The sequence below is a fragment of the Alternaria atra genome, assembly GCF_907166805.1.
Source record: "Alternaria atra isolate CS162 genome assembly, contig: 28, whole genome shotgun sequence".
NCBI lineage: Eukaryota > Fungi > Ascomycota > Dothideomycetes > Pleosporales > Pleosporaceae > Alternaria > Alternaria atra.
Window position 1 is genome coordinate 834,856 of NW_025091326.1, and position 25,471 is coordinate 860,326.

At 52.0% G+C, this 25,471-nt stretch overlaps 7 protein-coding genes across 7 annotated transcripts; 4 read left to right on the plus strand and 3 right to left on the minus strand.

Annotated features, from left to right (window-relative positions):
* Positions 1-100: 100 nt before the first annotated feature.
* Positions 101-2,268, minus strand: ALTATR162_LOCUS7327 (uncharacterized protein; the record flags this gene model as incomplete). Its single annotated transcript, XM_043314955.1, has 3 exons — positions 101-431; positions 487-1,783; positions 1,839-2,268. The coding sequence occupies 3 exons, from the start codon at positions 2,266-2,268 to the stop codon at positions 101-103; spliced, it is 2,058 nt and encodes a 685-aa protein (XP_043170890.1).
* Positions 2,269-2,741: 473 nt separating this feature from the next.
* ALTATR162_LOCUS7328 (uncharacterized protein) lies at positions 2,742-4,384 on the plus strand (the record flags this gene model as incomplete). The annotated part of the gene is made up of 4 exons (XM_043314956.1): positions 2,742-2,808; positions 2,856-3,266; positions 3,347-3,597; positions 3,683-4,384. 4 exons carry the CDS (start codon positions 2,742-2,744, stop codon positions 4,382-4,384), a joined length of 1,431 nt encoding a protein of 476 aa, XP_043170891.1.
* A 2,886-nt stretch (positions 4,385-7,270) lies between these two features.
* Positions 7,271-11,576, plus strand: ALTATR162_LOCUS7329 (uncharacterized protein; the record flags this gene model as incomplete). The annotated part of the gene is made up of 7 exons (XM_043314957.1): positions 7,271-7,793; positions 7,845-7,955; positions 8,006-8,281; positions 8,334-10,948; positions 11,000-11,131; positions 11,183-11,491; positions 11,550-11,576. The coding sequence occupies 7 exons, from the start codon at positions 7,271-7,273 to the stop codon at positions 11,574-11,576; spliced, it is 3,993 nt and encodes a 1,330-aa protein (XP_043170892.1).
* Positions 11,577-13,206: 1,630 nt separating this feature from the next.
* On the plus strand, positions 13,207-16,413 carry ALTATR162_LOCUS7330 (uncharacterized protein; the record flags this gene model as incomplete). Its single annotated transcript, XM_043314958.1, has 2 exons — positions 13,207-14,808; positions 14,863-16,413. The coding sequence occupies 2 exons, from the start codon at positions 13,207-13,209 to the stop codon at positions 16,411-16,413; spliced, it is 3,153 nt and encodes a 1,050-aa protein (XP_043170893.1).
* Positions 16,414-17,850: 1,437 nt separating this feature from the next.
* Positions 17,851-18,708, minus strand: ALTATR162_LOCUS7331 (uncharacterized protein; the record flags this gene model as incomplete). The annotated part of the gene is made up of 1 exon (XM_043314959.1): positions 17,851-18,708. The coding sequence occupies one exon, from the start codon at positions 18,706-18,708 to the stop codon at positions 17,851-17,853; it is 858 nt and encodes a 285-aa protein (XP_043170894.1).
* Positions 18,709-19,867: 1,159 nt separating this feature from the next.
* Positions 19,868-22,072, plus strand: ALTATR162_LOCUS7332 (uncharacterized protein; the record flags this gene model as incomplete). The annotated part of the gene is made up of 1 exon (XM_043314960.1): positions 19,868-22,072. The coding sequence occupies one exon, from the start codon at positions 19,868-19,870 to the stop codon at positions 22,070-22,072; it is 2,205 nt and encodes a 734-aa protein (XP_043170895.1).
* Positions 22,073-22,743: 671 nt separating this feature from the next.
* ALTATR162_LOCUS7333 (uncharacterized protein) lies at positions 22,744-24,288 on the minus strand (the record flags this gene model as incomplete). The annotated part of the gene is made up of 2 exons (XM_043314961.1): positions 22,744-24,091; positions 24,209-24,288. 2 exons carry the CDS (start codon positions 24,286-24,288, stop codon positions 22,744-22,746), a joined length of 1,428 nt encoding a protein of 475 aa, XP_043170896.1.
* Between the last annotated feature and the right edge of the window lie 1,183 nt (positions 24,289-25,471).

Genomic DNA, 25,471 nt, shown 5'->3' on the forward strand with positions numbered 1-25,471 from the left:
CAAAAAACGCCTGGAAAACGCCAATGTATGCGACCATACCCTATCAACCAAAGCACAAGACCATGCCTATCCTACATCATCATTCTGCTAACCCATCCTATTAAAATCTCTGCGATGCTCTTGCCCCACGCATGCTGTTCATGAAATCGGCTGAAGGATCCGAACCAAGTCCATTCCAGCCATTAGCACCGACACGCTGCGTCTCCCTCTGTGCCTTGGTAATCTTCTCCTGAAGCTGCGAAGCACCAGAATCGATGAGCTGAAGCTGCGCAAGCTGAGTGTTGAGAACACGGACGACCTTGGTGAGAGGATCGTCTGGCTTGCCCGTCTTGCTGAGCGTCTGAGAGGTATTGTTAATTTCCTCAATCATCTCAGTGAGGTCCTTGTTGAGCTCGTTGAGGCGGTCTTGGAGCTTCTCGGCAAGCTTGTAACTATGTGGTTGTCAGTTGACTTGTAGATATAGGCAGTTCTTAGGATTTCACTTACGTCCTCTCGCGCTCTTGGTCTGGGCCGCGTAGGGTCTCGTTCTTGCCACTGACACCGTGCATCTTCATGAGGTTGTCAATCTCCTTCTCATAGCGATCTAGATATGAGTCGAGCTCCTGTTGGTTCTCTTCCATCATGGTCAGCTGTCTCTCGACCTCAGCGGCGTCGCGCTCGGCTTGGAAAGTCTTCGAGTACAGTTGGCGGACTTTGTCCGAGTTCTCGACCAGAGCCCTGTCCCATGATGCGACCGTCTCAGCCTGCGATTGAAATTCCTTCTGGTACTTGGAGAGGTCGGCGGCCCAGCGTGTGATGATCTCGTCCATGGATTTGTTCTTCAGCCGTGACTGCGCTGACGGTGCGGGCCCGGCAGTCGACGCAGCAAGCCCGCTCTGAACTGCATTGTTTCCGCTAGTTGCTCCAAGGGAATGGGCTGGCTGTGAAGTGGTGTTGGAAGACGCCGCTGGTGCTTCGCTTCCTGCGGGCTTGCTAAATAAGCTGGGGGTGGTACCAGAGGTGGTACCAGAGGTGGTAGTAGCAGCAGTCCCAGGAGCAGAGGACGGAGTATTCCCGGCTCCCAATCCACCTCCTATGCTTGGGAACAAGGATGTGCCCGATGATGCGGTTGTCGTGGGTGCACCACTTGTGGCAGTGGTTGTAGCTCCAGTAGTCGCAGCCGTGCTGGCAGGAGCAGCAGGTTTGGCAAAGCTGAAGCCACCACCTGTAGATGCCGGTGTGGAAGCTCCTCCAGGTGAGAACAGGCTAGGTGTTGCAGAAGCAGATGACGCAGCGTTGTTTCCACCTAGGCTCAAGCCAGAGGCCGGAGTAGACGAAGGCTGGGAGGAAGCTGGCTGTGCGGGTGTAGCACCCACACTAAATCCTCCCAAGGGCTTCGCGGGTGTCGAGGAGGGAGTTGTGCTGCCCAGCCCACCAAAGAGGCCGCCTGCAGGTTTAGAAGCCTGCGCGTCTTGTGAAGTAGGGGTTGACTGGTTTCCGCCTCCGAAAAGGTTGCTTGCGGGAGCAGCGGGCTTGTTCGTATCGGTTGAGGCCCCCGTGTTTCCTCCTATGCTGAAGCCTCCTGAGGGTTTAGCAGCAGGTTGGCCAGCAGTAGCGCCGAATAGACTTGGTGTGGAAGACGATGTGGCTGCCGCTGGCTTTGCGCCGCCAAACAAAGAGGATGTGCCTCCGCTGGCCTGGTTATTCTGCCCAAACAGGCTTGGACCTGGAGGGGCGCCGGCTGGGGTAGTGGAAGGAAGGAACGACGTCTTGTTCACTGCGGGTGTAGCTGTTGGTGTCGAGCCTAGATGCGGTGTTAGCAGACGCGTTGGAAGTCGGGAATGTGCTTGGATGCTCACCACCTGCGTTACCGAATCCGAACGAGGGCGCAGAAGACGTTGCCGGTCCGCCAGTAGAAGCTCCACCAAATAGGCCTCCAGCTGGTTTTGGCGCATCTCCCTCCTTCTTTCCGAAACCAAAGCCGCCGCCGAAAGCTGGTGTCGAGGACGCAGCAGGTGTAGCTGAGCCTCCGCCGAAAAGACCGCCTGGTTTGGACGCAGGTGTGCTCGATGCGCCGCCGAAAAGACCGCCTGAGCTGCCTGTGTTACCACCAGCAGAACCAAACAGACCGCCGCTGGCCGGTGTGCTGGACGTGTTGTTGTTTGCAGTTCCAAAGAGAGATGGCGTCGCACTACCAGTGGAAGGCGCAGCACCAAACAGCGACTTGTTCGGTGTGCTGCTACCGCCGCTGTTGTTGTTGTTGCCTTGCTGGCCGAATGTGAAGCTCATGATGGCGGTTGTGGTGGAGGAGCTCTGGCGGGTGTTTGTGTTGACGGTGAAAGAGCTGTTTATGTCGGCGAGATTGGGAACGCGCAAATGTCTAGTCGTGTTGCGCCCGTAGATGAGTGTGCCGGGCCGCTAATTGACGAGTTGGAAGGGATGCGCGTAAACGTTTATTCTTCTCACGCGCATCAATGTCGTCGCAACCCAAAAGTTAGACAAACAGGTGCATGGGTCAAGCTTTAGCTCCGGTGAATTGTTGTTCCCACCTTCCCGGTGCTGGAGCGTCCAGACCGCTCGTCCCCCGCTAATCGAGCGTGCCTGAGACAACGACGACACGCTCAAGCAACGAGGCGCAGCACTTCCACTTGTCGCCTTCACACTGTACTTGTCCTCCACATCCAATCTGGTAGACCAAGTCTGTACGGGTGCTTGTATAAGAAATACACGTATCAAGTGAAGATCCATTCAACATCGTCGACATGCCGGACGAGTTAGCACCGCCCCGCAAGAGTGTAGAGCTGGAAGACCCTGGCGCGAAAGAGCTGGGTATGTTGGCTGTCCCACTTGCCCGTACTAATCCTAACATAATGCAGCCGAGTCCAGCGACGAACACTTCTCTGATGCCTCAGAAGGCCAGCCCGGACGGTCTGAGATGGTCTCGCCCATTCCCATCACGCGAGTTGAGCGAGTAGACGACGAGCCGGCCCACGGCGAGGTGCCAGGTACAGACGCATACAACATGCGCACCCAAGACGCAGTACCCGACGAGGTTGAGATTGTACCCGACGGCACGCGAAGTCGTAGTACGTCTCGCGTTAGCACAAGTGATAGGCCTCTTACACCAGGAGGAACGCCAGTGCCCAAGACAATCGTCGAGAAGATCGATCCCGACCAGCCCAGCTACGGCGATGTTCCCGGTACACTTGCCCACCAGCAGCGTCTTGCCGATGCTACGCCTGATGTAATTGTCAGAGCACCAGAGCCTCCACAGCGCAGCAACCCAGGTACGTAGGGCATTTCCTTGGTGCCTCCTGCGTACCATTGACGGAAGAAGGGTCACCAACCTCGCATGACAGGTCTCCAGTAAGCCCGAGCGACGACGCAACCGAATCTGTGCCGGAAGCCGATGCCTCCGCTGAGCAAGATGACGGCTTTGGCGAGGACGACGGTGACGACGATGGTTTTGGCGACTTCGACGACTTTGAACAAGGCGAAGAGGGTGACGATGATTTTGGGGACTTTGACGATGGGTTTCAGCAAGGCGAGGACGATGCAGAGACATCGTTTGATAAGCCCCCAGAACAGCCTCCTGTACCTGTCCCCTCGCCAGGTCCTGTAAGTCGCAGCAATTCTAGTCCACATATACTACTGCCTTGTCCGCTTGCTGTGGTGATAGTCTGACTAACCTTTCATTACACAGCCCGTCTTAGACTTTGATCAACTCACATCACTTGAAGAAATCGTCACAGCAACACAGCCCTACTTAGATGACATGTACCCTGCACACGACGACATACCCACAATATCCACCAATATCGAGGAGACCCGATCCATCTTCCTCTCAGAACGCAGCCACTCGTTATGGACGCAATTAGTCGCACCGCCTCCACTGCAGCCCCCTGATTGGGTTCGCTCACGTATACGGCGGTTGTTCCTGGTCTCACTAGGTGTTCCAGTTGATCTTGACGAAATCCTTCCCGCCTCGAAACAAAAGAAACTCATTCTCCCTTCGATACACATACCCGGCGATCGCTCCCCTCGCCCCTCTTCAGACGGTCGGAATAATGGTGGGCCATTAGGACGAATCAAGCGCGAGAACGAATCTTCTACTTCAGTCGACTCATCAAGTTCGAAACCAGAGCGAAAACGCAAGGGACCACCACCTCCTCCAGAGCTGGACATCAGCAGTACGATGCAACTATGCGCGACGACGGATGCAGCGCTCCAAGGGCTGACGGATGATGAGCTGAAGATGCACATTGATCATTTGAAGGGACTGCAAGAAAGAGCAAAAGAGGTATTTGAATATTGGCAGAAGCGACTGGAGAGCGCACTCGGAGATAAGGACGCATTTGAGCAAGTTATCGAGAGCCTGGTTGCGCATGCTAAGAAGCTTAGGTAGCCAGGCCTATCTTCTTTAATACTGCTTATCCAATTTTCGATACCACCGTTCTCATGGCAGCACGCATTTCGCGAACCATTGGTATCTGATAAGTCGTGATTCGCCTAATCATCATTCCTTGGGTCGACGGAACCACACCGAAGTAATGCTACCAGAGTCCAACACAAATTGCCCTCATAAAAAGGGAGGCTACATTCTCTTTTGGTCTTTCCATCGCAACACTCTTCTCTAAACAATCTCACTACCACAAAAGTCTAACCATTACAAGACTCTTACAATCTCGGGATTCTCACCATCACCGAGGACACAGCCATGCCACCTACCACAACCACAACCACGAGCACAGCTACATCCCCAATCCTTCCCTACACATCAGATGATGCCTTCCTCACATACGGCTTAAAGCCCCTCCGCACATGCGCGCCCAACAATACCCAAGCCGACTGTTCCATTTGTCTCGAACATTACACATACGAGAACCCGGCCTCAAAAATCGATCAATGCGGCCACATCTTCCACATGTCCTGCCTAAGCGCATGGGTCGCATCATCGACCACATGTCCACTATGCCGCGCGAGACTTTTCCTTCCACCAACGCTATCGAGATCCTTAAACAGCCCGAGAAGAGACATCTATGAGCGACGAACGGGTGAATGGAACGTACCCAGTCTGCCACACGAAGGCGGTGCGAACGGAGAGAGGGACATGGTCACAATTACAGATGGAGGTCGAACACTGAGACTATCGCAGAGGCCTAGTATGGCCACCTCTCAGTGGCGGATGGGTGCCTTGGGGTTGGGAACGGGAATGGGAAGTAATTGGCAGCCGTCGACCGAGGCGCTCCTAGATTACTAGAGACGTGCGAGAATAAGACATGGAGGAAATTGGACTCTGAGAAAATACTATGGACTGAACGATCGGAGTCACCATTTGATCAATACGCGTGTTTCAGTCCAACTTCTTGCTTGCATAACTTCTGCTATACTGTGGTAGGATTGAGATTCTCTATACGCATCTTCTGTGCTGTGCTAACTCTGACTACATGTGCTGTTTTTTTATGCAGTAAGGAACCACTGCAACGGCATAGCGCAATGCTTCGATGTCGAGAGTCGTGATTGTTCCGTATACTGCAAAGAACGCCTGTTCGTACGAGATCATGTACCATCTACATGAAAGCCTAATTTGAGCAAGTTGCAACGAATACTACATGCAGGGGTGTACACTGTCTTGCATCTCCCGACTCTGTTGAAATAAAACCCTACGAGTACCTTCGGGATACGTTTTACCTTATATACATAGGTGTGGAAGATAGCATCCTAAGGTCTAATACGACACAAATTCTTTCACCCCCTGGTGACACTTCGTCCTGAGATGATGGAGAGAACCTTAGGAGGCCAGATGTAAGGGTCTAGGTAGGTATGATCTCATAACAATTTTGGATAACCAGATACACATGTGGATGCCGTTGATAAACTTTGAGTTCCGCATTGATGTAAAAGGCAATATTGAAATTTTGCCGACCTGTTAGTCAATGGCGTAGACTAATCGGGACGCTGGATGATTAGTTCCCCGAGGCTACTACCCGGGGGATGGTCGGATGTGCCGACCGGGTTCCCCAATCTTCATTGAATTCATGCAATGGCGAGTCAAAATTGGAAAAACCAAGAAGCCGTCTAGAAAACACGTCCTCGCGTGTTACCAAGCATGTGCCGGCTTCCGCCCAAACACGCTTACTACAGTAGGCCGGACGCCCGGGAGAGACCCTGAGCGAAGCGACTCTTTTGTGAACAAGTGTACCCCACTGTGCCCACCATCAAAGAGCCCCTCTGTCAGGTGTCAGCATGGCATGATAAGATCTGAGATGCATCGCCACGCCGCACTGTATTGCGATCGATGGCACTGAAACCATGGCACGAGTACCATGTGCGCAGTGGCATGCAGATCAAACAGGAGAGCAGCGCAGTCAAGCCGTGGTTAGATTGGAGGCGCATTCACACTCCAGCGAGGGCGTTGAAGTCTAACGTATCCCGAGTGCGCTGCAGTGTTAGGCGATGCCTGTTCCGCCCGCCGTTAGCAGCGAATAGGGGTAATTTGCCACATGGGCGGGTGCTGGGTGGCTTCGGTCGTGCTGCCATTCGTCGCTCTGTTCGTATACCCGTGCGTGCTAAAAGATGGCACGCGGATGCTGGGTGCATGGTCGCACTTCATTTCGCGGTGTCGGCGAGGGGCTGGACAGGGAGGATGACGTCGGCGGTGTGAGGTGTGCGGTCTCGCTGTGCTGAGGGCGCTGAATTCGCCGTGGGAGGTTCAAGCAAGTGGCCGTTGGTTAGCATGGTCCGACATGTCCGTTTTCCAAGGTCCAACGTGCACGGCTTCACTCCACCAGGGCTGTGCTAGGTCCTTCTCGGCCTAGCGCCGCAGCTGTCACTCTGCCTCCAGTCTGTTTTCCAAACCCGGCAGCAATTCGGGCAATCCTGCGGGAGAGTGAGGCAGCATACCGTAGCACGCTTCGTCGGGCTGTACTCGCGCTTTCTTTCCCACGCAGTTTTTGCAAGTCCCCGCGGACTCGTGCAACTGGTGGCTTGCGGCTATTTCACCACGCTGCCTAGCTGCTAAATTTGACGCTAACCTTGATTGGGCGATACTGGATATCCATCCTAGCGGGGCGTCCCCTGCTCGCGCCTCTTCGATACCTCCCAACTTCGTCTCGCGATCCATCAGTATCCTCGCAGTCGTCTGCCCCGGAAGGCTCTTCAGTCCCTCCTTTGTCCATTTCCGCCTGCTCTCCCATCGATACCCGACCCGTCACATTCCTCTTCATCTTGCCCGTTCCAGATGCGCACGTAGCAGCCTTTCGAGCCTTTCACCCTTCCACCCGCCGCCACAATGGCCGCAGAGACGTACTCGAGCGTCTCAGCCATCATCCGCAACCTCGCCCGCCAACATGACCCTACGCGAGACCCTAGCTTCAGCGCACAAGTTTCTGCCAATGGAGCCAAAACAGCTGCCAATGCCATCGCTCTGCCAGGCCCGGACAGCGAAGAGAAGACACAACTAGAGCAGGAGCTGTCGGCGCTGTGCTCAAGAATAGATTTTCTCGAGCACAAGAGCAGCCATGCTGCGAATCAGCAGGGCCAGTTCCCTCTGACACCAGCACAAGAGCCACCCGAGGATGGCGCGTTAAATACGCCAGCAGGAGTCTTCCGCAGCAACAACGGCCCACCCACCCAAGGACGTCGTGGATCCAACAAGGAGCGCGCCATCTGGGTCTCCAACTGGCTCGCTGCCAAAGAGTCGAATGGCGACCCCGAACAACCCGCGGCGGCTCTCACTGAAGAGCAGCTCAACTACCTGCGAGTACACTTGAACCAGCAAGCTGATCAGATTCGAAACCAGCGCGAGCATATTGGTAGGAGCCTACACATGACTTCTGCATGTCTTGTATGCTGATAGAACACAGACAACCTGAGCCAGGAAGTGAACAAGCAATTAACTACACAGAGCATGGTATTCGAACACGGCATTGAAGACATTGGCGCACTCAAAAGGGAGCTCGGCAAGCATCAGCAAGGTATCGTCGAGCACCCTCCAATAGGCAACGTTGTGGCTGACATTTCACAGCCAACTTGGCTTTCCAAAAAGCACTGCGGGAAATTGGCGCCATCGTTACAGCTGTCGCTATGGGTGACTTGAGCAAAAAGGTTTTGATTCATGCTAAGGAGATGGACCCTGAAATCACCCTGTTCAAGCGCACAATCAACACCATGGTGGACCAGCTCCAGGAGTTTGCAAGTCAAGTCACATTTCTCGCCCGAGAGGTCGGCACCGAAGGCAGATTGGGCGGTCAAGCCAACCTACCAGGAGTTGCTGGTATTTGGGCTGAGCTGACTGATAGTGGTACGTTGTGATTAGGGTTCCACTATCGGGCCGATACTAACGTGTCCTGCAGTTAATGGGATGGCCAAGAATCTTACCGACCAGGTGCGAGAGATCGCCGTAGTCACAACCGCTGTCGCCATGGGCGATCTCAGTCGTAAGATTGAGCGTCCGGCCCGCGGAGAAATCCTACAGCTACAGCAGACGATCAACAGCATGGTGGACCAGCTACAGTCATTTGCTACCCAGGTCACCAAAGTGGCTAGGGATGTCGGAACTGAAGGCAAGCTTGGTGGTCAGGCTGAGATTGCTGGTGTCAAGGGCATGTGGAACGAACTGACAGTAAACGTGAATGCCATGGCTCAGAACCTGACTACCCAGGTGCGAGATATAGCCCAAGTAACAACAGCCGTCGCACAAGGTAACCTCACCCGGAAAGTGGAAGCCGAATGCAAGGGTGAAATTCTGGAACTCAAGGTTACGATCAACCGCATGGTGGACCAGTTGCAGCAGTTTGCTCACGAAGTTACCAAAATTGCGCGAGAGGTCGGATCCGAGGGTCGGCTTGGTGGACAGGCTACAGTGCATGGTGTTGAGGGTACCTGGAAAGATCTCACTGAAAATGTGAACGGTATGGCCATGAATCTCACAACACAAGTACGAGAAATTGCCGAAGTCACTACAGCCGTCGCAAGAGGAGATCTCAGCAGGAAGGTCAAGGCAGAAGTACAGGGTGAGATCCTGTCCCTCAAGATCACCATCAACACCATGGTGGACCGGTTGAATACATTCGCACAAGAGGTTAGCAAGGTTGCCCGTGAGGTCGGAACAGACGGTATCCTGGGCGGCCAAGCGCAGGTCGACAACGTTGAGGGCAAATGGAAGGACCTGACCAACAATGTCAACACTATGGCCCAGAATCTCACGCTGCAAGTACGAAGTATTTCTGAGGTCACGCAGGCCATCGCCAAGGGAGACATGAGCCGCAGAGTTCACGTGGACGCCGAAGGAGAGATCCGATTGCTTAAAGACACCGTCAACGACATGGTTATGAGACTTGATGAATGGTCTCTCGCCGTGAAGCGTGTAGCTCGCGATGTGGGCGTGGACGGAAAGATGGGTGGTCAAGCAGACGTAAAAGACATTGATGGTCGATGGAAAGAAATCACTACAGACGTCAACACCATGGCTCAGAACCTTACGTCACAAGTGCGCGCTTTCGGTGACATCACCAACGCTGCAATGGAGGGCAAGTTCACTCAAATAACCGTCGAAGCTTCCGGTGAGATGGACGAGCTGAAGAGGAAGATCAACCAGATGGTGTCCAGTTTGCGGGAAAGTATCCAGAGGAATACGGCCGCCAGGGAGGCAGCCGAGTTGGCCAACAAGACGAAATCCGAGTTCCTAGCCAACATGTCTCACGAGATTCGAACACCCATGAATGGTATCATCGGAATGACTCAACTTACGCTCGACACCGACCTTACGCACGCACAGCGAGAGATGTTGACCATCGTTCATAACTTGGCTGGTCAATTATTGACCATCATCGACGACATCCTTGATATCTCCAAGATCGAAGCGAACCGCATGGTTATGGAAGAGATTCCATTCTCAATGCGAGGCACCATCTTCAACGCACTCAAGTCTTTAGCGTCGAGAGCCAACGAGCGGAAGTTGAACCTCGCTTATGACGTGTCCTACAAGGTGCCCGATTACGTTGTTGGTGATTCCTTCAGATTGAGGCAGATCATTCTCAATTTGGTTGGTAATGCTATCAAATTCACCGAGCTCGGAGAAGTCAAGGTAGCCATTTCCATGGCGCAAGAACAAGAATGTGACCCAGATCACTATGTCTTCCAATTTGCTGTTTCCGACACTGGAATAGGTATCCGTGGCGACAAGCTCAACCTCATCTTCGATACCTTCCAGCAGGCAGACGGCTCGACTACCAGGAAGTTCGGAGGTACCGGACTGGGTTTATCCATTTCCAAACGTCTCGTCACTCTCATGGGTGGCCGCATGTGGGTCGAATCAGACGTTGGCAAGGGCAGTGTGTTCTACTTCACATGCAAAGTACGTCTTGGCAAGCCGGCAATCCAAGCCATACAGCCTCAGCTCGTGGCATACAAGCAACACACTGTGCTCTTTGTCGATCAAGGCAACACTGGCTTCTCGGACCAAATTATTGAGCACCTCAAGACTCTCGATCTTGTGCCCATGGTGGTGCACTCAGTTGAGGAAGTGCCTGAGACGACGAAGAGGACAGACATGCCGTATGACTGCGTCATTGTCGACAATGACAAGACTGCGCGAGAGCTCAGGATCGCGGAACGCTTCAAGTACATTCCTCTCGTCATGCTCACACCACATGTATGCATCAGCCTCAGGTCCGCGCTTGAGAATGGTATCTCGAGCTATATGACGACGCCTTGTCTACCAATCGACTTGGGCAATGCGCTCATTCCGGCACTTGATGGACGCGCTGCACCTCTGGTCTCAGACCATTCCAAGTCGTTCCAGATTCTTCTGGCCGAAGACAACGCTGTCAACCAGAAGCTTGCTGTCAGGATTCTAGAGAAGTACCACCACAGAGTCACTGTGGCTAACAACGGTCTTGAGGCCTTTGAACACATCCAGAAGAAACGCTACGACTGCGTGCTTATGGACGTGCAAATGCCTGTTATGGTAAGCTGAGCTGCACTGCTAACTCGTGGTTCGTAACTAACAACATGTCAGGGTGGTTTCGAAGCCACTGCAAAGATCCGTGAATGGGAACGTGATAACGGCATTCCATCGACACCAGTCATCGCCCTAACAGCGCACGCCATGGTTGGCGATCGCGAAAAGTGTCTTGCTGCGCAGATGGACGTACGTTACTATTATCTCGTTTCGCTTGTCTGTTACTAACTCAACTCTCAGGACTACCTCTCCAAACCTCTACGCCAAAACCAACTCATCCAAACTATCCTTCGCTGTGCCACAGTCGGCAGCACTATGTACGACCACTCGAGCGAGCCACGCTACACAGCATCATCGCACCTCCCCAACATCACTCTGCCTGCAAAGGGCAACGACAATGGAGGCGCTTCATCGTCATCTGGAGGACTGCCCAGTCCCGGCAAGAAGCGACCACAGCTCGATTCACGAGGCTTCACAGAACGAGGTGGTGGGGCACAAAGTCCAAATCTTCTGGCGGTGGATCAGACGGATAATGGCAGTGTCGAGAGAGTACGTTCCTTGTCCGCTAGTTTGTGAGTAAATTGACCCTAATATGTGTGTGTTGTAGCTTTTGCTGCGGAGTCACAGTAGCTGAGTTTGTGACCTTCAAGGAAGAGGAGAAGGCTTGATTAGAAGCCTGGCCGCCAATCGTCGTCGTCAACACCGTCGTCGACATATCGAAAGAACTGTTTTAGCCGGCTGTCGAATCATTACCGAATACCCCGAATCTCCAATCGAAGCGATGGCTCTTGGGTAGAAGAACGGGGACTGGATGGGGTCGGATCGGATAGCGAGCATTGGCGTTTTACTTGTCCTTGTTGTTTTGGTCGGGAGTATTATCTCTTACCTACCGCTTTTTTTATCGCATGCTTTTGCACGCAAACCTCTTTTGCATATCTTGGGCGTTTTGTTCCCTCTGGGTCTGACTTGGCTGTCTGAATGGCGTGCAATGTTGTGTGTATCGGATACCTTCGCTTTACCAAGGATTGAATCTATTTTGGCGGTGCTCAAGTCGCTCTTGCAACTTTCAAAAATTTGCCACTTCGATATGAACAACTATTTTTGCTCATGATTGAGGACGATGGTGGGGGCCAGGTGGGTTCAGCCGCACGGCTTGACCATGATGCATGCACTTTGGGGGACTCGCTGCCTTGTTTGCAAATTCTGTGACTATGTAGCTGCCTGGTTGGCCGGAGATGTTCTACTCGTCCGAGGTATATGGCCTTTTTGATATACCTGAATTGCACCTACTGCAGCGAACTAGACAGTTCGTGATGCCTTTGTTGCTTTTTACCAGGCGCGGGGTGCAAGACTCGATGTTGTCACTCACACAACTCAGTTTGGGGGTGGGGCATGAGCAATTGCTAATTGCGATGCATATGCTCGTACTCGACCATGATAGACAGAGAAGCCACTGCATGCAGCTAGAGGACGATTATTTTCGCGTCTCTCGCGCGCCTCGCTTGACGTCGTTGTACATGGATGCACGCCAAGCTCCCTATAGACATGTTTGCTTCACCGGAGCGTAGCAGAACAAAGTCCTTCAGCTTTCAGCCTCGTGGCCAACTCAGCAGCTGCGCAGAAGGCTTTTTTGCGCGCCCTGTGTACCGTTCGTTTGCACATTTCGCCTGATGGACGGCTCTATTGGATTTGATTAAATCTGATGACATCACGCTCAGCCTAGCAAAGGCAGCCCTCTCGGTAATCATGGGGGACGCGACGAGTCGGATTGCGCAGTGCCTTTCGCATTATCTCCAATTGTCGTCGTCGTCTTGTAACACACCCCCCACTGCCCAAGGCTATCATGCCCCCAATACGGTAGGACGGGAGCGCCTTGTCCGCTCGTCGTCTCTTCGTTTGTGTTCACTTCTTTGTCGGACCCGTTGCTTGATTTCACCACCTTCGTCGCTTCCCGCTTCGTCGTATATCCGGTAGAAGGCCCGCGCAACGCGTCGCGCCCACCATTGCAACTGCCTCGACGGCTCTTTCCCTCCCAGCTGGGCAGGCACGGCAGCCTGGTTTCTGGGCCTCACGCTCACCACCAGAACCATCTCCACATTCACTTTCACCTTGCCGCAGCACTCCTCGCGCCCTGCTTCCATAGAAACCGCCTGCGCCGCACTACTTGCGACACAACCCCACCACCACCACCACCACCACCACGCCCCCGCTACAACCGATTCCCTATCGCTCGGCTACTTTACCACAGTAGTGTATAAGCCAAGATGGCGTCGCAAGAAGCCATGAATATTCAAGAGCACATTGAGCTCATCAATACCGTCCTTCCCAACGTCAATGTCCATGACAGGCCATTTTACGAGAACATGCTGAGCGAGCTGTACCAGAGGCTATCGGACCAGCAGCGGCAAAGCGAAATCGAGGCTGAAGCACTGGCAAGAGCCTTCCAGCCCGACAACAGCAATGTCGATAATGGTATCTGGGGACACGTCGAGCAACACGACCCCACAAACTACCACAGCGGCCCATCATACAGCAATGGTGCGTCATACGGCTTGCAAGTACCCTCTCCGCCTCTGCCTGAACTAAAACAGAGCCGGAAACGAAGTCTGGGATCATCTGACTATCCAGAGGCCAAACGTGTCAGTGGGCAGCCAAGCCCCGTAACTCCAACTTCGCCTGTCGGCCCATGGTCACAATCACTCCCTAGCCGACAGTCTTTTCCTACAAGTCAATCTGAACCTATACCCTTCGTCGACCTGACCGAGTCTGACCCCCCTTCGCCTGAACGCTTCGAGCTCCCTGCTCGTATGTATGCGCAATCAGATCCCATTCAGCATCTGTTCTATGAGCCATTTCCAGAGCTCAGCACTTATCAAGGAGACTATGAAAATGGCATCATGGCACCAGCTGATGCGTTCAATCAGGAATTCATGGCCTCAGAAGAGCTTGCTGAGTTCCTGATCGGACCGAGTGCACCGGGCGGTGGTTACGGATATCAGCAACCAACCCCCCATTATCAACGTGCCAGAGCAGGTTACCCTTCTCCCTTTATGCGAGGGAAAGACAGTGACGAAGACAATTATGGCAGTTTTCCTCTCAATGTTGACGAGGCGGCCGCGATAGAGAAGCTTTTCGAGAACATCAAGGATGATGGCGAGAATATCGAAGATCGAGAGCCCACACCAAAGAACATGACCTGCATCCTGAAGCCGTACCAGCGTATCGGTCTCACATGGCTGCTCAAGAAGGAGCGGGGCTCGACCAAGGGCGGCATCTTGGCGGATGAGATGGGTTTGGGCAAGACAATACAGGCTCTGGCTCTCATCTGCGCGAACCCGTCCACTAATCCGGCTTGCAAGACAACACTCATAATCGCACCTGTTGCGCTTATGCGGCAGTGGGAGAAGGAAATTGAACGTCATGTCCATCCTCGTCATAGGCTCAGTGTTCACCTCTATCATGGCAGTGGCAAGAACGCTGATTTCGCTCGGCTTCGTCAATTTGATGTTGTCTTGACCACATTTGGATCTCTCACTTCGGAGTTCAAACAGAGGGAGTCTTCGAAAGAAGCTATGCTCAACGACCAAGAGCTGCGCAACCCTAGCATGCGTCGCAAAGCTAAAGACAGGCTCGCGCTGCTAGGGCAAGAGTGCATGTGGTATCGTATCGTTATAGATGAGGCTCACAATATAAAGAACCGCAACTCCAAGTCCTCCAAGGCTTGCGCTGATCTTATGGCTAAACACCGTTTGTGCATGACAGGTACGCCTATGATGAACAGCGTTGATGAGCTTTTCCCACTTCTTCGGTTTTTGAAGGCAGAGCCGTATTGTAATTGGACCAAGTTTAGTCTCGAGATCGCCAAAGTAAGTGCAGAGTAGTCTGACCCTACAGTATTATAATTTGCTAACGGATTGTAGCCCATGAAGACCACCAACGAGCACACGAAGAAGCGCGCGCTTGATCGTATCCAAATCCTGATCAAAGCCATTATGCTCCGACGCCAGAAAGACTCCGTTGTCGATGGAGAGCCTGTTTCAGTGATCCCACCCAAGCACTCGGCTATTGATAATGTGGAGTTTGAAGATGAAGAACATGCCCTCTACAAGGCCCTAGAAACCAAGTCGCAGCTTCAGATGAACAAATACCTTCAGAAGGGTACGGTCACAGCCAACTACGCCAACGTTTTGGTTCTATTGCTTCGCCTCCGTCAAGCATGCTGTCATCCACATCTGATCAAAGACCTCAGTCAACCAGCGACTGAGGGTATTGCCGAAGACGACCTCTTGATCCGTGCGGAAGAATTGAATGACGATGTTATTGTTCGGCTGAAGGCAAACGATACATTTGAGTGTCCTATATGTCTCGAAGCTGATCCGAATCCGACCATCATCATCCCGTGTGGACATACGGTATGCGGTGAGTGTGTCCAGAAGCTCATTGATCCGGCAATGCGCGCCGCACAGGATGGCAACGACGAGACTAGCACGCCTAGGTGCCCACACTGTCGTGGCGAACTGAAGGCCAGGCTGATAACGGACTACAAGCACTTCTGCAAGGTCCACTGCCCTGATCGTCTTGGGTCGGCCGACGTATCTGAAGAAGAGGAGGCCGAGGCCGAGGACGAAGACTCCGATTCCGACTCTGAGGACGAAGACGAAGCGCCAGATGTTGACAAGAAGGGTAACCTAGCTGGTTTCATCGTTGATGATGAAGAAGATGAAGAGTACGCAGCCGATGAGGCGGAGGCTGATGATGAGCTCGGCTCCGCACTCGAGACCAAGGTGGAGCCAAAGGCCAGGAAGCCGAACAAACACAGCAAGGGCAAGGGCAAGGCCCGTGCCAAACCCAAGCAGACTCTCGCTCAACTCAAGAAGGAGTCACTTCGCAACAAGAGCGCCAAGAAGCGCTACCTGCGTCGTCTAGACAAGACCTACATTCCGTCTGCGAAGATTAACAGGACCGTTGAACTAATCAAAGAGATCAAGAATAACGACCCGACCGAAAAGACGTTAATCTTCTCTCAGTTCACGTCCTTACTCGATCTTGTCGAAGTTCCTCTGCACCGTGAGCGAATCACATATCAACGCTACGACGGCAGCATGAAGATGGATGAACGTGCCAACGCCGTCAACGCTTTCATGGACGATCCAAACGAAAACGTTATGTTGGTTTCTCTCAAAGCTGGTAACGCTGGTCTCAATCTTTGGAAGGCATCTCAGGTGATCATACTTGATCCCTTCTGGAACCCGTTCATCGAAGAGCAGGCTATCGACCGCGCTCATCGCATGCCCCAGGAGCGCGAAGTCTATGTACATCGCATTATTGTACCCGAGACTGTTGAAGACCGTATCGTCGCCATTCAGGACAGGAAGCGCGATGAGATCAATGCCGCTCTTGACGAAAAGGCTTCAAAGAGTCTGACTCGTCTCAACTTGAATGAACTCAAGTACCTGTTCGGTATGGGCTAAGTGTTCTCCAAAATAGACAGGTCCTTCCCTGTTCTCCGTTTCGCATGGCCCTTCTTGCGGTCGGTTCGAAGTTTCGATCTTTCCCTTTTCACACCCACGTTTTTCACTAAGACGTTGCGCAAGCAAATTTCCCCCCATATCTAGACGTATGAACACGTACTTTTAAATTTTGATACCCGATCTCAAAGATCAAGACTGCCTTCTCTCAGGGGGATATATATCGGCGTAAGATATGGGTGTCTGGCGTTCTTTGTTTCATCTTCACGGCGTACGCGAGAGGGTTTCTGAGCGGTCGAAGGGGTTATGAGAATATACCGTAATAAGAAGTGGAAGTATAAGCTCCAGCGTATGAGCTATTTGCTTCCGACTATGATGTATTTGTGGGAAGTTGATGAAATCTAGACCAAGACGTCTGTCTGACAAATTGAGTGCACCCTGTTTACTGCCTCGAACAAATATATTTATTTGACCTGAAGATCATTCTGAATAACCCATGCCAAGAATATTATGCCAGTAGTCCATTGAGCTTGTTCTGTCTGAATTTATCTGTATGGTATTGGTGTCTGTAGCCGCACGGACGCGTCTTTGGTGTAGGCTCTTTCCGGTCGCGTCGCGCTTCGCCGCGCTATCACTCACTTCACTCTGTCTCTGATCTTATGATTGCTGCTTGGTAGATGTTACTTGCTACACGACGATGTAAACACGGAAAGCAATCTCGCTTCCATCACTTTAATAGGTGAAGCTGCATCTTGGGGTAGTTGCCGTCAGCATCCGTGCAGCGCAATATATACCTATCCCCTACTTCTTCAAGTCATCATCATACGATGTTACGACATCACGACTTCTTTTGGCTATCGTATGACTGTGTACATGGGTAAAACATATCTGAGATCGCAGGGAACATAGCGGCAGTGATCTGCTAGCTGCGCGCAGCTTCCCTCAGACACACTCACTACTTTTCGAACTTTGCCCTCGGTCGAATACACACGCCAAATCGCGCTCTATCACGTTGTATTCCGTAGTTCATGTTCATCCTCCTTCGCCACGATATTAGCCACCATCATGCATCACGATGCAAAAAGAGATAGTAACTGGTTTCCTTGTATTGTAGTGCAAAACAACAACGCTACAGGAGACGCTTGAGATGCAGTCCTCGCTATATCACCGCTCAGCGCCTGGCCGGGGGAGAAAGCGTAGGCGTTGTGTTACCAAAAGAAATGGGGTATCATCGACAAGGCCGTAAATCGTAATATCCTTACCTAACCAACGCTGATGCGCGCCGAAAGAGATGGACCTAATCATATTCGCGACTGAGAGGCTCTGACAGGGAGTGGCGGAGCTGTCAGAGCGTTGTGTTCAGTGCATCATTCATCAAATGAATGCTCCTAGGCAAGACAATGCTCGCCCGCTTGTCTCCATTGCCTGTGTGAGCGCCGTCTACTCGTTGACTGTGTGAAGGCCTTTGGTAAGGTCTTTGATGTAACCAGTCTTGCCCTTCTTCTTGCCGTTCGGGTTGCGCTTGGCCTTGGCGTCGAGAGCTGCATTGCCTGGTGCTGAATTACTGACAGTCTTCCGGGAACTGTAGATGGAGCCAGATACAGGTACTTCGGAACTGGTGTCGATCGCGTTTGATCGGTCCTTAAGCAAGTAGGTCTTATTACTGATGGCTCTCTGCAAGGCAGAATGCCTGTTCTCCAGCTCTCTGGAATCCTTACCGCTCTGGTAAGCCTCATCTATCTTGGCTTCGATATCTGTCAGCTCATTCAGGACCCTCGACTTGAGTTGATCGTCTGTCAACAGAACCTCTTCGGCTTCGGTATCTTTGATCATACCCCACGTGACCGTCTCGCCCCAGTTTATAAGATCATAAACTCTGTGTGGCCCGTCTTTGAAAACTGCCTTTGGGTGGTCTGTACATTGCGGCGACTTTACAGAAAACTCGTTCATGCAGCGGACACGATACACATTCCCTCCGTACTCAAAGTCGATCCACTCTAGGCAAAATCCGAACTTGCCATCTTTGAAAGCCTTCCGGCTCTTGGCACTTTCCCCTGGCACGTGGTGGGACGATTCGAACAAGGTGCCTGTGGCGCCATTCATGACTTTGTCGTTCCAGTCACCGCCATTCCAAACACGGACGGTCTTGGAGTAGAGGCCGTCGAAACTTCGGATTATGTAGTCGTCGGATTGCGGTTGCTCCGTAAATGTGAGTCGAAGAGGAAACGAGTTGGCTTTTCTATCCTTCTTGGATTTTCCAAAGGGCAAATTGCTGTTAAATCTGTTGAAGCTAGGCATCTTGCGCTGCTTTCCCAGTTGTTCGATAGCCGAAGTTTACTATGGATGGCACAATCAGTGACTGGTTGAAAGAGTTATACAGCGGCTGCGTGCTGCGGTTGAGGGTGAGGTCGGAGGGTATCGGTCCTTGTGACTGATCTAGCTCGGATCGTGGAGAACGAGAAAAGTCGATAGTGGCGTTGATGGACTGCGATTGTAAGAGCTCTGAGTACGTGTATGTTGTCGGGGAAGCAGTTGTGGTCTTTGGTGGATAGGTAGAGGAGGTGGTGGAGTGAGGTGTGCGCGAGTACTTATGGCAAAGAACGTACAGCCTTTTGGTGCACTGCGAGGTGCAAAAGGTGAATTGTAACAGCTCGAAGTAGGCCACAACAGCCATTCATGGTAAGTGCTGTATATGCTTTGGAAGCACTGTATATGATTCACAAGGCCCACGACATACAGAAAATCTTATACTGATATTAACAGAGCCCATACTTGACTATGTCTGAAAAGCCACCGTACGCAATAGCATTCATATCTATCAATTCGTAAAGCCTCTGACGCGTATCAGAAAAGATTGTGTTAATGATGATGCGTAGTCTTTACTGTTAGGTACGAAGCTCCTTTCTCGTCTCTACGTTGTCAGAATTGTAACAGATGAAAGATACCATCTGAACCGTTACACAGTAATGTCTTGTTCCTTTGCTTCGACTCACAAGATGCGGGACTATGTGGTGCAAGGTCATCCGAACGACGAACTAACGTGGGCCTAGGTTAATCTGGGAACTACACAGCGTTGCTTCGGTTCGCCCCTTGGTTTCACTTCCATCTCTAAAATAGAGCTTCGATAACGAGCGCAAGAACTAAGGCAGTCGCTCAGGCTCAGAGGGTCAACTCTTCTTCACCCATGACCTTGCATTGCATGTGACCTAACTCGTCCTACGAGAATAGGTCCTACAGAAAGCGCGGTCCTGAAATATTGTATTCACTCGATGCACCCGGACCCTTCTCGGTATAAGACCCTTCCACTCCGCGCCTTTGTACTCTTGTACTCTTTGTTCAGCGCTGGGAACTCAACTTTCAAGACAGCAGCACTCAAAACTTTGAGACCGCAGTACCGGACTACCAAAGATCCATTGTGCGCTCAATACACGGCGGACGAATACATAATACCTACACAATGATGTTTGGTATCAAGAATAAGAAGGGCATTAATGCCGCGGTCGCTGGCTTGTCTTCCAACTCCAAGTCCTTTGCGTCACCCCATACTGTTCCACGCAGTCCATTAGAAAAGGTAGTTACATTCGGCAAAAGCATCTACCACTCTTTCTCCGCCACCTTGACCTGCAAAATCTCTGGACAAAACTCACCGACTAAGGGGTCGGCCTCGCCGAACCTTCTACCAAGCAACGCATCGACCGTCACAAAATCATCTCAACAGAACTTAGACGTCTGTAACACTGGTTTTTTGTCTCAAAAATCCTCAAACTCTACGGCACCAACCGAAAATTCTCTCCCGCTTCCAGACTGTGGCGATACGTTCTACGTGCCCGGTATCTCTCCTCCTCCTGGCTCTCATCCAGATCCACAACAAGCGCCTGTTCAGGAGCAAGATATCCTCTCAGTAAGCTCAATGAGATCTATCACTCTCAGCGAGATCACTGAGCCTATGAATCAGGCTGAAGAAGAGATCTCTGCGAAGACAGAGCGGCTCCATGTAAAGAATGGAAAGACAGACCGTCTGCGCCGGCGCCTGAAGGCTACTTACAAAAAGTTTGTCTTACCGCAACTTGTGCTCCAACGACTCCTTAAGCTTGATCGCCAGGAATCCGGCCGTTGTGACTCCGTCATCGGGGCAGGTGCGCATTCTGAGATCAGTGAACCAGTCGAGCAGTGCGAAATCGTAGATGGCGATTCGGAAGACGATGAAGATGACGGCTCTCACCCACGTTGTGAGTTCAAGACTATTGAAGCCATACCCGATGCGAAGTACCGCGAGCTATTCAAGGCCTGCAATCTGTCTTCTTCGATCAACGACGTGGATGTAGTACGTCGCGAGAAGGGCGCGTACAATGCAGCGACTTTTGTCAATGTTCGCGATGGGGTGCAGATCCGCAAATTCGTGGTCCGCGTTCCTGGTCACGGAACTCTTGAACACTGGACGGATGAAGATGCATACGTGTTAGAGCGCGAGGCACAACTCATCGAGTACATTCGCAAGAACACTGCCGCACCCGTCGCACAAATTGTCGACTACTATACTGGCCACGACAACGCGCTTGGTTTTCCTTACATTGTTATGACGATGTTGCCCGGCAAGCCTGCCTACACTGTCTGGTTTCCTGAAGACTACCCTTTCATAGGTGAAGATCGGGCCTTCCGTAATGCAGACGTCCCACCTCCCCACATCGAGAAGAAGCGCCTTGTGTTTCTACGCTCATTGGCGAAAGTAATGACACAGATTCAGAGCCTTGAATTTGAAGGTATCGGAGTACCTACGTTTGATGACGACGGTAATCTCACCGGGACTGGTCCCACATGTCATTTCAAGGGTGTATCTGACGATTCCTTCAAACGTCAACCAGCTGCTACCACCCAGGAGTATCTCCAGGCTCGTATGAAAGCCAAGGTAAAACAAATGAATGAGCGACGCACGCCAGGCGACTCGGACGCCGTCTTTAGAGATTTTGGTATTCGAACCATCCTCAGTCTCGTCTTCGCTCAGCCTGTTTTCAATGGGCCGACTGGCGAAACGTTCACCATCCGTCACAACGATCTCGATCTGCAAAACATTCTTGTCAACGATGACGGCAACGTGACCGGAATTATCGATTGGGACAATGCCATGGCTGCACCACGCTGTGTCGGTGCTTCGGCTGTCCCAATGTTTCTACGCAGCGATTGGTTTCCAAACTACACATTTAGCTTGGAAATCCCGCCATGTATGGCATGGAACCATCATCACTACCGCGAGATCTACGCAGCGGCTATGATCGAGGCCGGCAACGTCGAAGACGCCAAATTCACAACAAAATCTGCTCTCTACCAAGCCGCCATCGCTACGTGCACTCAAGGTGGGAGTGTTGATGACTTCATTCCAAAGTTACTCCACGAGATCCCCCATTGCCGCGTCGACGCTGGTGATTTCCTGAATGGTCTGGGTATGGGTGCTTGGCATTCAGCAATACGCATGCTCGAGACACAATTCGCAAAGATCTTCGAACCAGAGTTACCTCCCGTGGGCCTGCTTGAGGCACTAGATGTCGAGCTGGAGATGCAGACTACTTGGTGGACATGTTGCAATGAGCTTCTTGACCTATACGAGGTTGAACGGACTGATGACGCCCCTCTATCGTCACACAAATCCATGACCGGCTCGGAGTAAAGTGAATGAGCAGTTCTCAACTCGTACAACACACCACGCCTCATTGCCGATAATGATGAGGCCGAGCATTCCGCCACATCCATATCGGTAAACACCGCAGTTGTTCTCAGAAACGAACACTCACTTTCTTAGCACCACCTTGCTATCGGAGATGACGTCCGGCTCCCTCGTAAGTGCTAGATTGACGCGATAACACCTTGGATTGGGTTACCGGCACATTCTTACAGGCACTTGCTAGCTAGCATCTTCGATAGCGATAGCTTAGAAGCCCCAAGACTGTGTAGAGCACAGTGCAAGCTTTTCTTCTTGTTTGATTACGGATAGTCTGTCTTTGTACTTGGGGTCAGCGAGCATTTATACATATTCAAGACTCTCATTAAAAACAAAACAACAAAATAAACACTAATAAAGAATGAACCTAAGTATTCAATTTGCTAAACATGATGCTTAGTTATGTGATGCGAACGGAGTTATACTTCTTCATATCGAATCTTGTGTTTCGTGTTGGTACACGAGGATGGCTGGCATTACCTATTCAAAAGCAGCCAGCTACATGTCACAGTATTACTAGAACGGTTCAAACCCTCATCCCGAACACCGGAATCGCATCGCATGGGCGTGAACAAAATACCAAAGCTTCATGACACATCGACCTATACGGGTTCCTGAATTCAACGCCGACGGTCTCGATCGTCCCGGCGATAACGATCCCGACTCCTGTCCCGGCGACTGTCACGATGGCGATTTGGGCTACGGCTTCGCTCTCGCCTCCGATCATTATATCGTCCATCATCGCCATCGCGACGTTCGCGCTTGGGACTCCGGCTACGATTCCGCTTGAAGCGGTCGTCATGATACTCCTCCCTCCTTTCACGCCTACGTGTGTCGTCCCGTCGTCCGTCCTTGCCACTGTCCCTAGGCCGTTGTGTGGTGTCTTGTGCAACGTCTCGATCGACCACCAGATTGTTTACAACAGAATCTGACATGATCTGGCGCCCGGAGCCATCGCGATACTGCTTCTTCTTCTCGAGATTGTCGATTCCACCAAACCCTCCGGCAGCCCGTCTCCTCTTCTTGTTCGTAACGTCCCGCCAATCGTCGGCTATCTTTGAGACGGACTGCGAGAAGTCGACATGTATGCGGTGGTCATCGATCAGAACACCATCCATCTTGAAGTAGGCCTGCTCGCAATCCTTCTGATTGGTGTATTCGATGAAGGCGTACTGCAGGCTGTCACCTGTACGCTTGTCCCTAATGACCTCGCAGCTGAGAATCTTGCCAAATCGCGAAAAGATAAGCTCCAGATCTTCGTCTTGCGTGACTGGGTTGAGCTTGCACACGAACAGCACGTTCTCAGGCGGTGCTACTTCGGCGAATGGCAGGTCGCCAACCATCTCAAGCGTGAGTGCTTGTGCGCGCGCCTCACGTTCTCTGCGAACCTTTTCCAAGGCTTCTGGGTCATTGTCCTCCTCGAGGTTCTCATCGTATGCGACGCGGACGGTGGCGAGCTGCGCAGCCGAAGGTACAGGGCTCTCCGGTGGCTCCACGAGGCCAGCGGGGTCATCGTATGGGTCATCGAGGACGACTGTGTGTAGTATGCGAATGTCCTTGAGTGGCTGGCCCTGATCATCGATATATGCTGTGTTAATCTTCTCCAACGTGTCAAACCCCTCTACTACTGTGCCAAATATGGCAGCTTTGCCGTCCAGATAGTCAATATTTTGTCCCAGCGTTATGATGAACTGGCTACCAGCAAACCGCTCGTCAGGATCGTCGGGATTCGGCGCGGTAGCCATACTGACGGTTCCCATCTCGGCATGTTTGAGCTTCGGCTTGAACTCTGGCACGAATGTCTTCTTCGCTGGTTGCGTGGGGTCGAGCAAGCCCCATATTGAGCGGCCGCCGTCGCTGTCTTTGGAACCGGGGCCGATAGGATCGCCAGTCTGGAAGGAGAAGTTTGGTTGGACGCTATGGACGGGCGCAAAGTTGTAGTACTTGACTTTGCACAGCTTGAGAAAGCTAAGGCGACAAATTGTCAGTCTCTGTTGTATGCTCAGCTTGGGAAGACAGCGGGATCAAGCATGCAGCATGCAGGTGCGAGAACCCAAGGCGCGCATAAGGATTGGATCGACTTACTTTTCACAGCATTTTGGCGCATCGTCGACCAACAGGTCGATGGTGATATCACCGAGTGACGTTTCCAGCAGCACAGACATGATTCGGGTTATGTCGTGCCGCGAACGAGTGTTTGTCGCAAATGTTCGTCACCGCGCGCGACTGCGTCCAAGACCGCGTAGCCTTGTTGCTTAGTCACCATGATCATGTAACACCCGAAGCGGCTTAGCTTCAGGTACATCTCGCCTTTCTCCACCTTCACATCTTGCAACCTGTGGAACCAATACTCCCTGGGCAACGTGTCTCAGCAGCCTTCATATCATTTCGCATTCCATTCCAGATCACCTTTGATTCTCACCTATTCACGTACGAGGATGGGGGTCGATGCAGACACTGCTGGTTTGACAGATCGAATCAGAGGCGCGCGAAAGCGACGCAGATTTCCATATCCGTCAAGCCCCCGTCCAGAAATAGTGAGAGAATATGGATAGGGCTTTTGTCACTTACAACAGGCAAGCCGTTGAGTGTTACCCGGTGTTTGACAGCTATCCATGTCTAATGTTCGGGAAGCCGCTGCGTTGCCTGCTGCACATCGATCCGAAATCCCCAGCCCCATCATGCCAGGGGTGCTCAACCAAAGAGCGATCTGCCATCTGTACCGAAGTCCGTCGATGTGTACATTAGGGACAGCTTCCTGTCGTCGGCTGCTAGAATCCTGGAGGCGGGCCTCTACTTCTCGCTTCGACCTGTTATCAACTGAAGCCTGACAGCTCAGATCTAGGAGCGATCCAATTGATCCTTTACTCATGTGCCGTAAGAGAATCTTGTCGGCAGTTAGGAAGTTTCCATAGTCGTCGCTGCGCGTGAGCTCTCTTGAGCTCTCCTGTTTCATGGAGGAGACACAGCATGGCTAATAACTACAAGTGTGGTGGCACTGTCACTGCGAAAGCGGAGCTTCAGCAGTCCGCTTGTGCATAATTGCACGTACTATGTCTAGAGATGCACAGCAATGATGGATCCACGAGCCCTTCAAGCGGCCTGTCATCCCAATCCGACGGACATCGGACACACCATGGGCATGACTCAACATGCCACAGCTGTGCAACACGAACCGAGCATTAGAGCAAATCTGGGCTTATTGATGTATGAAGATTTTTGATCGACAAAAGACTGCTTCACGATGATAGGTCATTTGTACAGACTGTATACCAAAGTTTGCTTGTCCCTTGGCGTTAGTCTATGCTGCGCTCATTGGCTCGTTGCACAGAGGGGTCGCTCATTCCA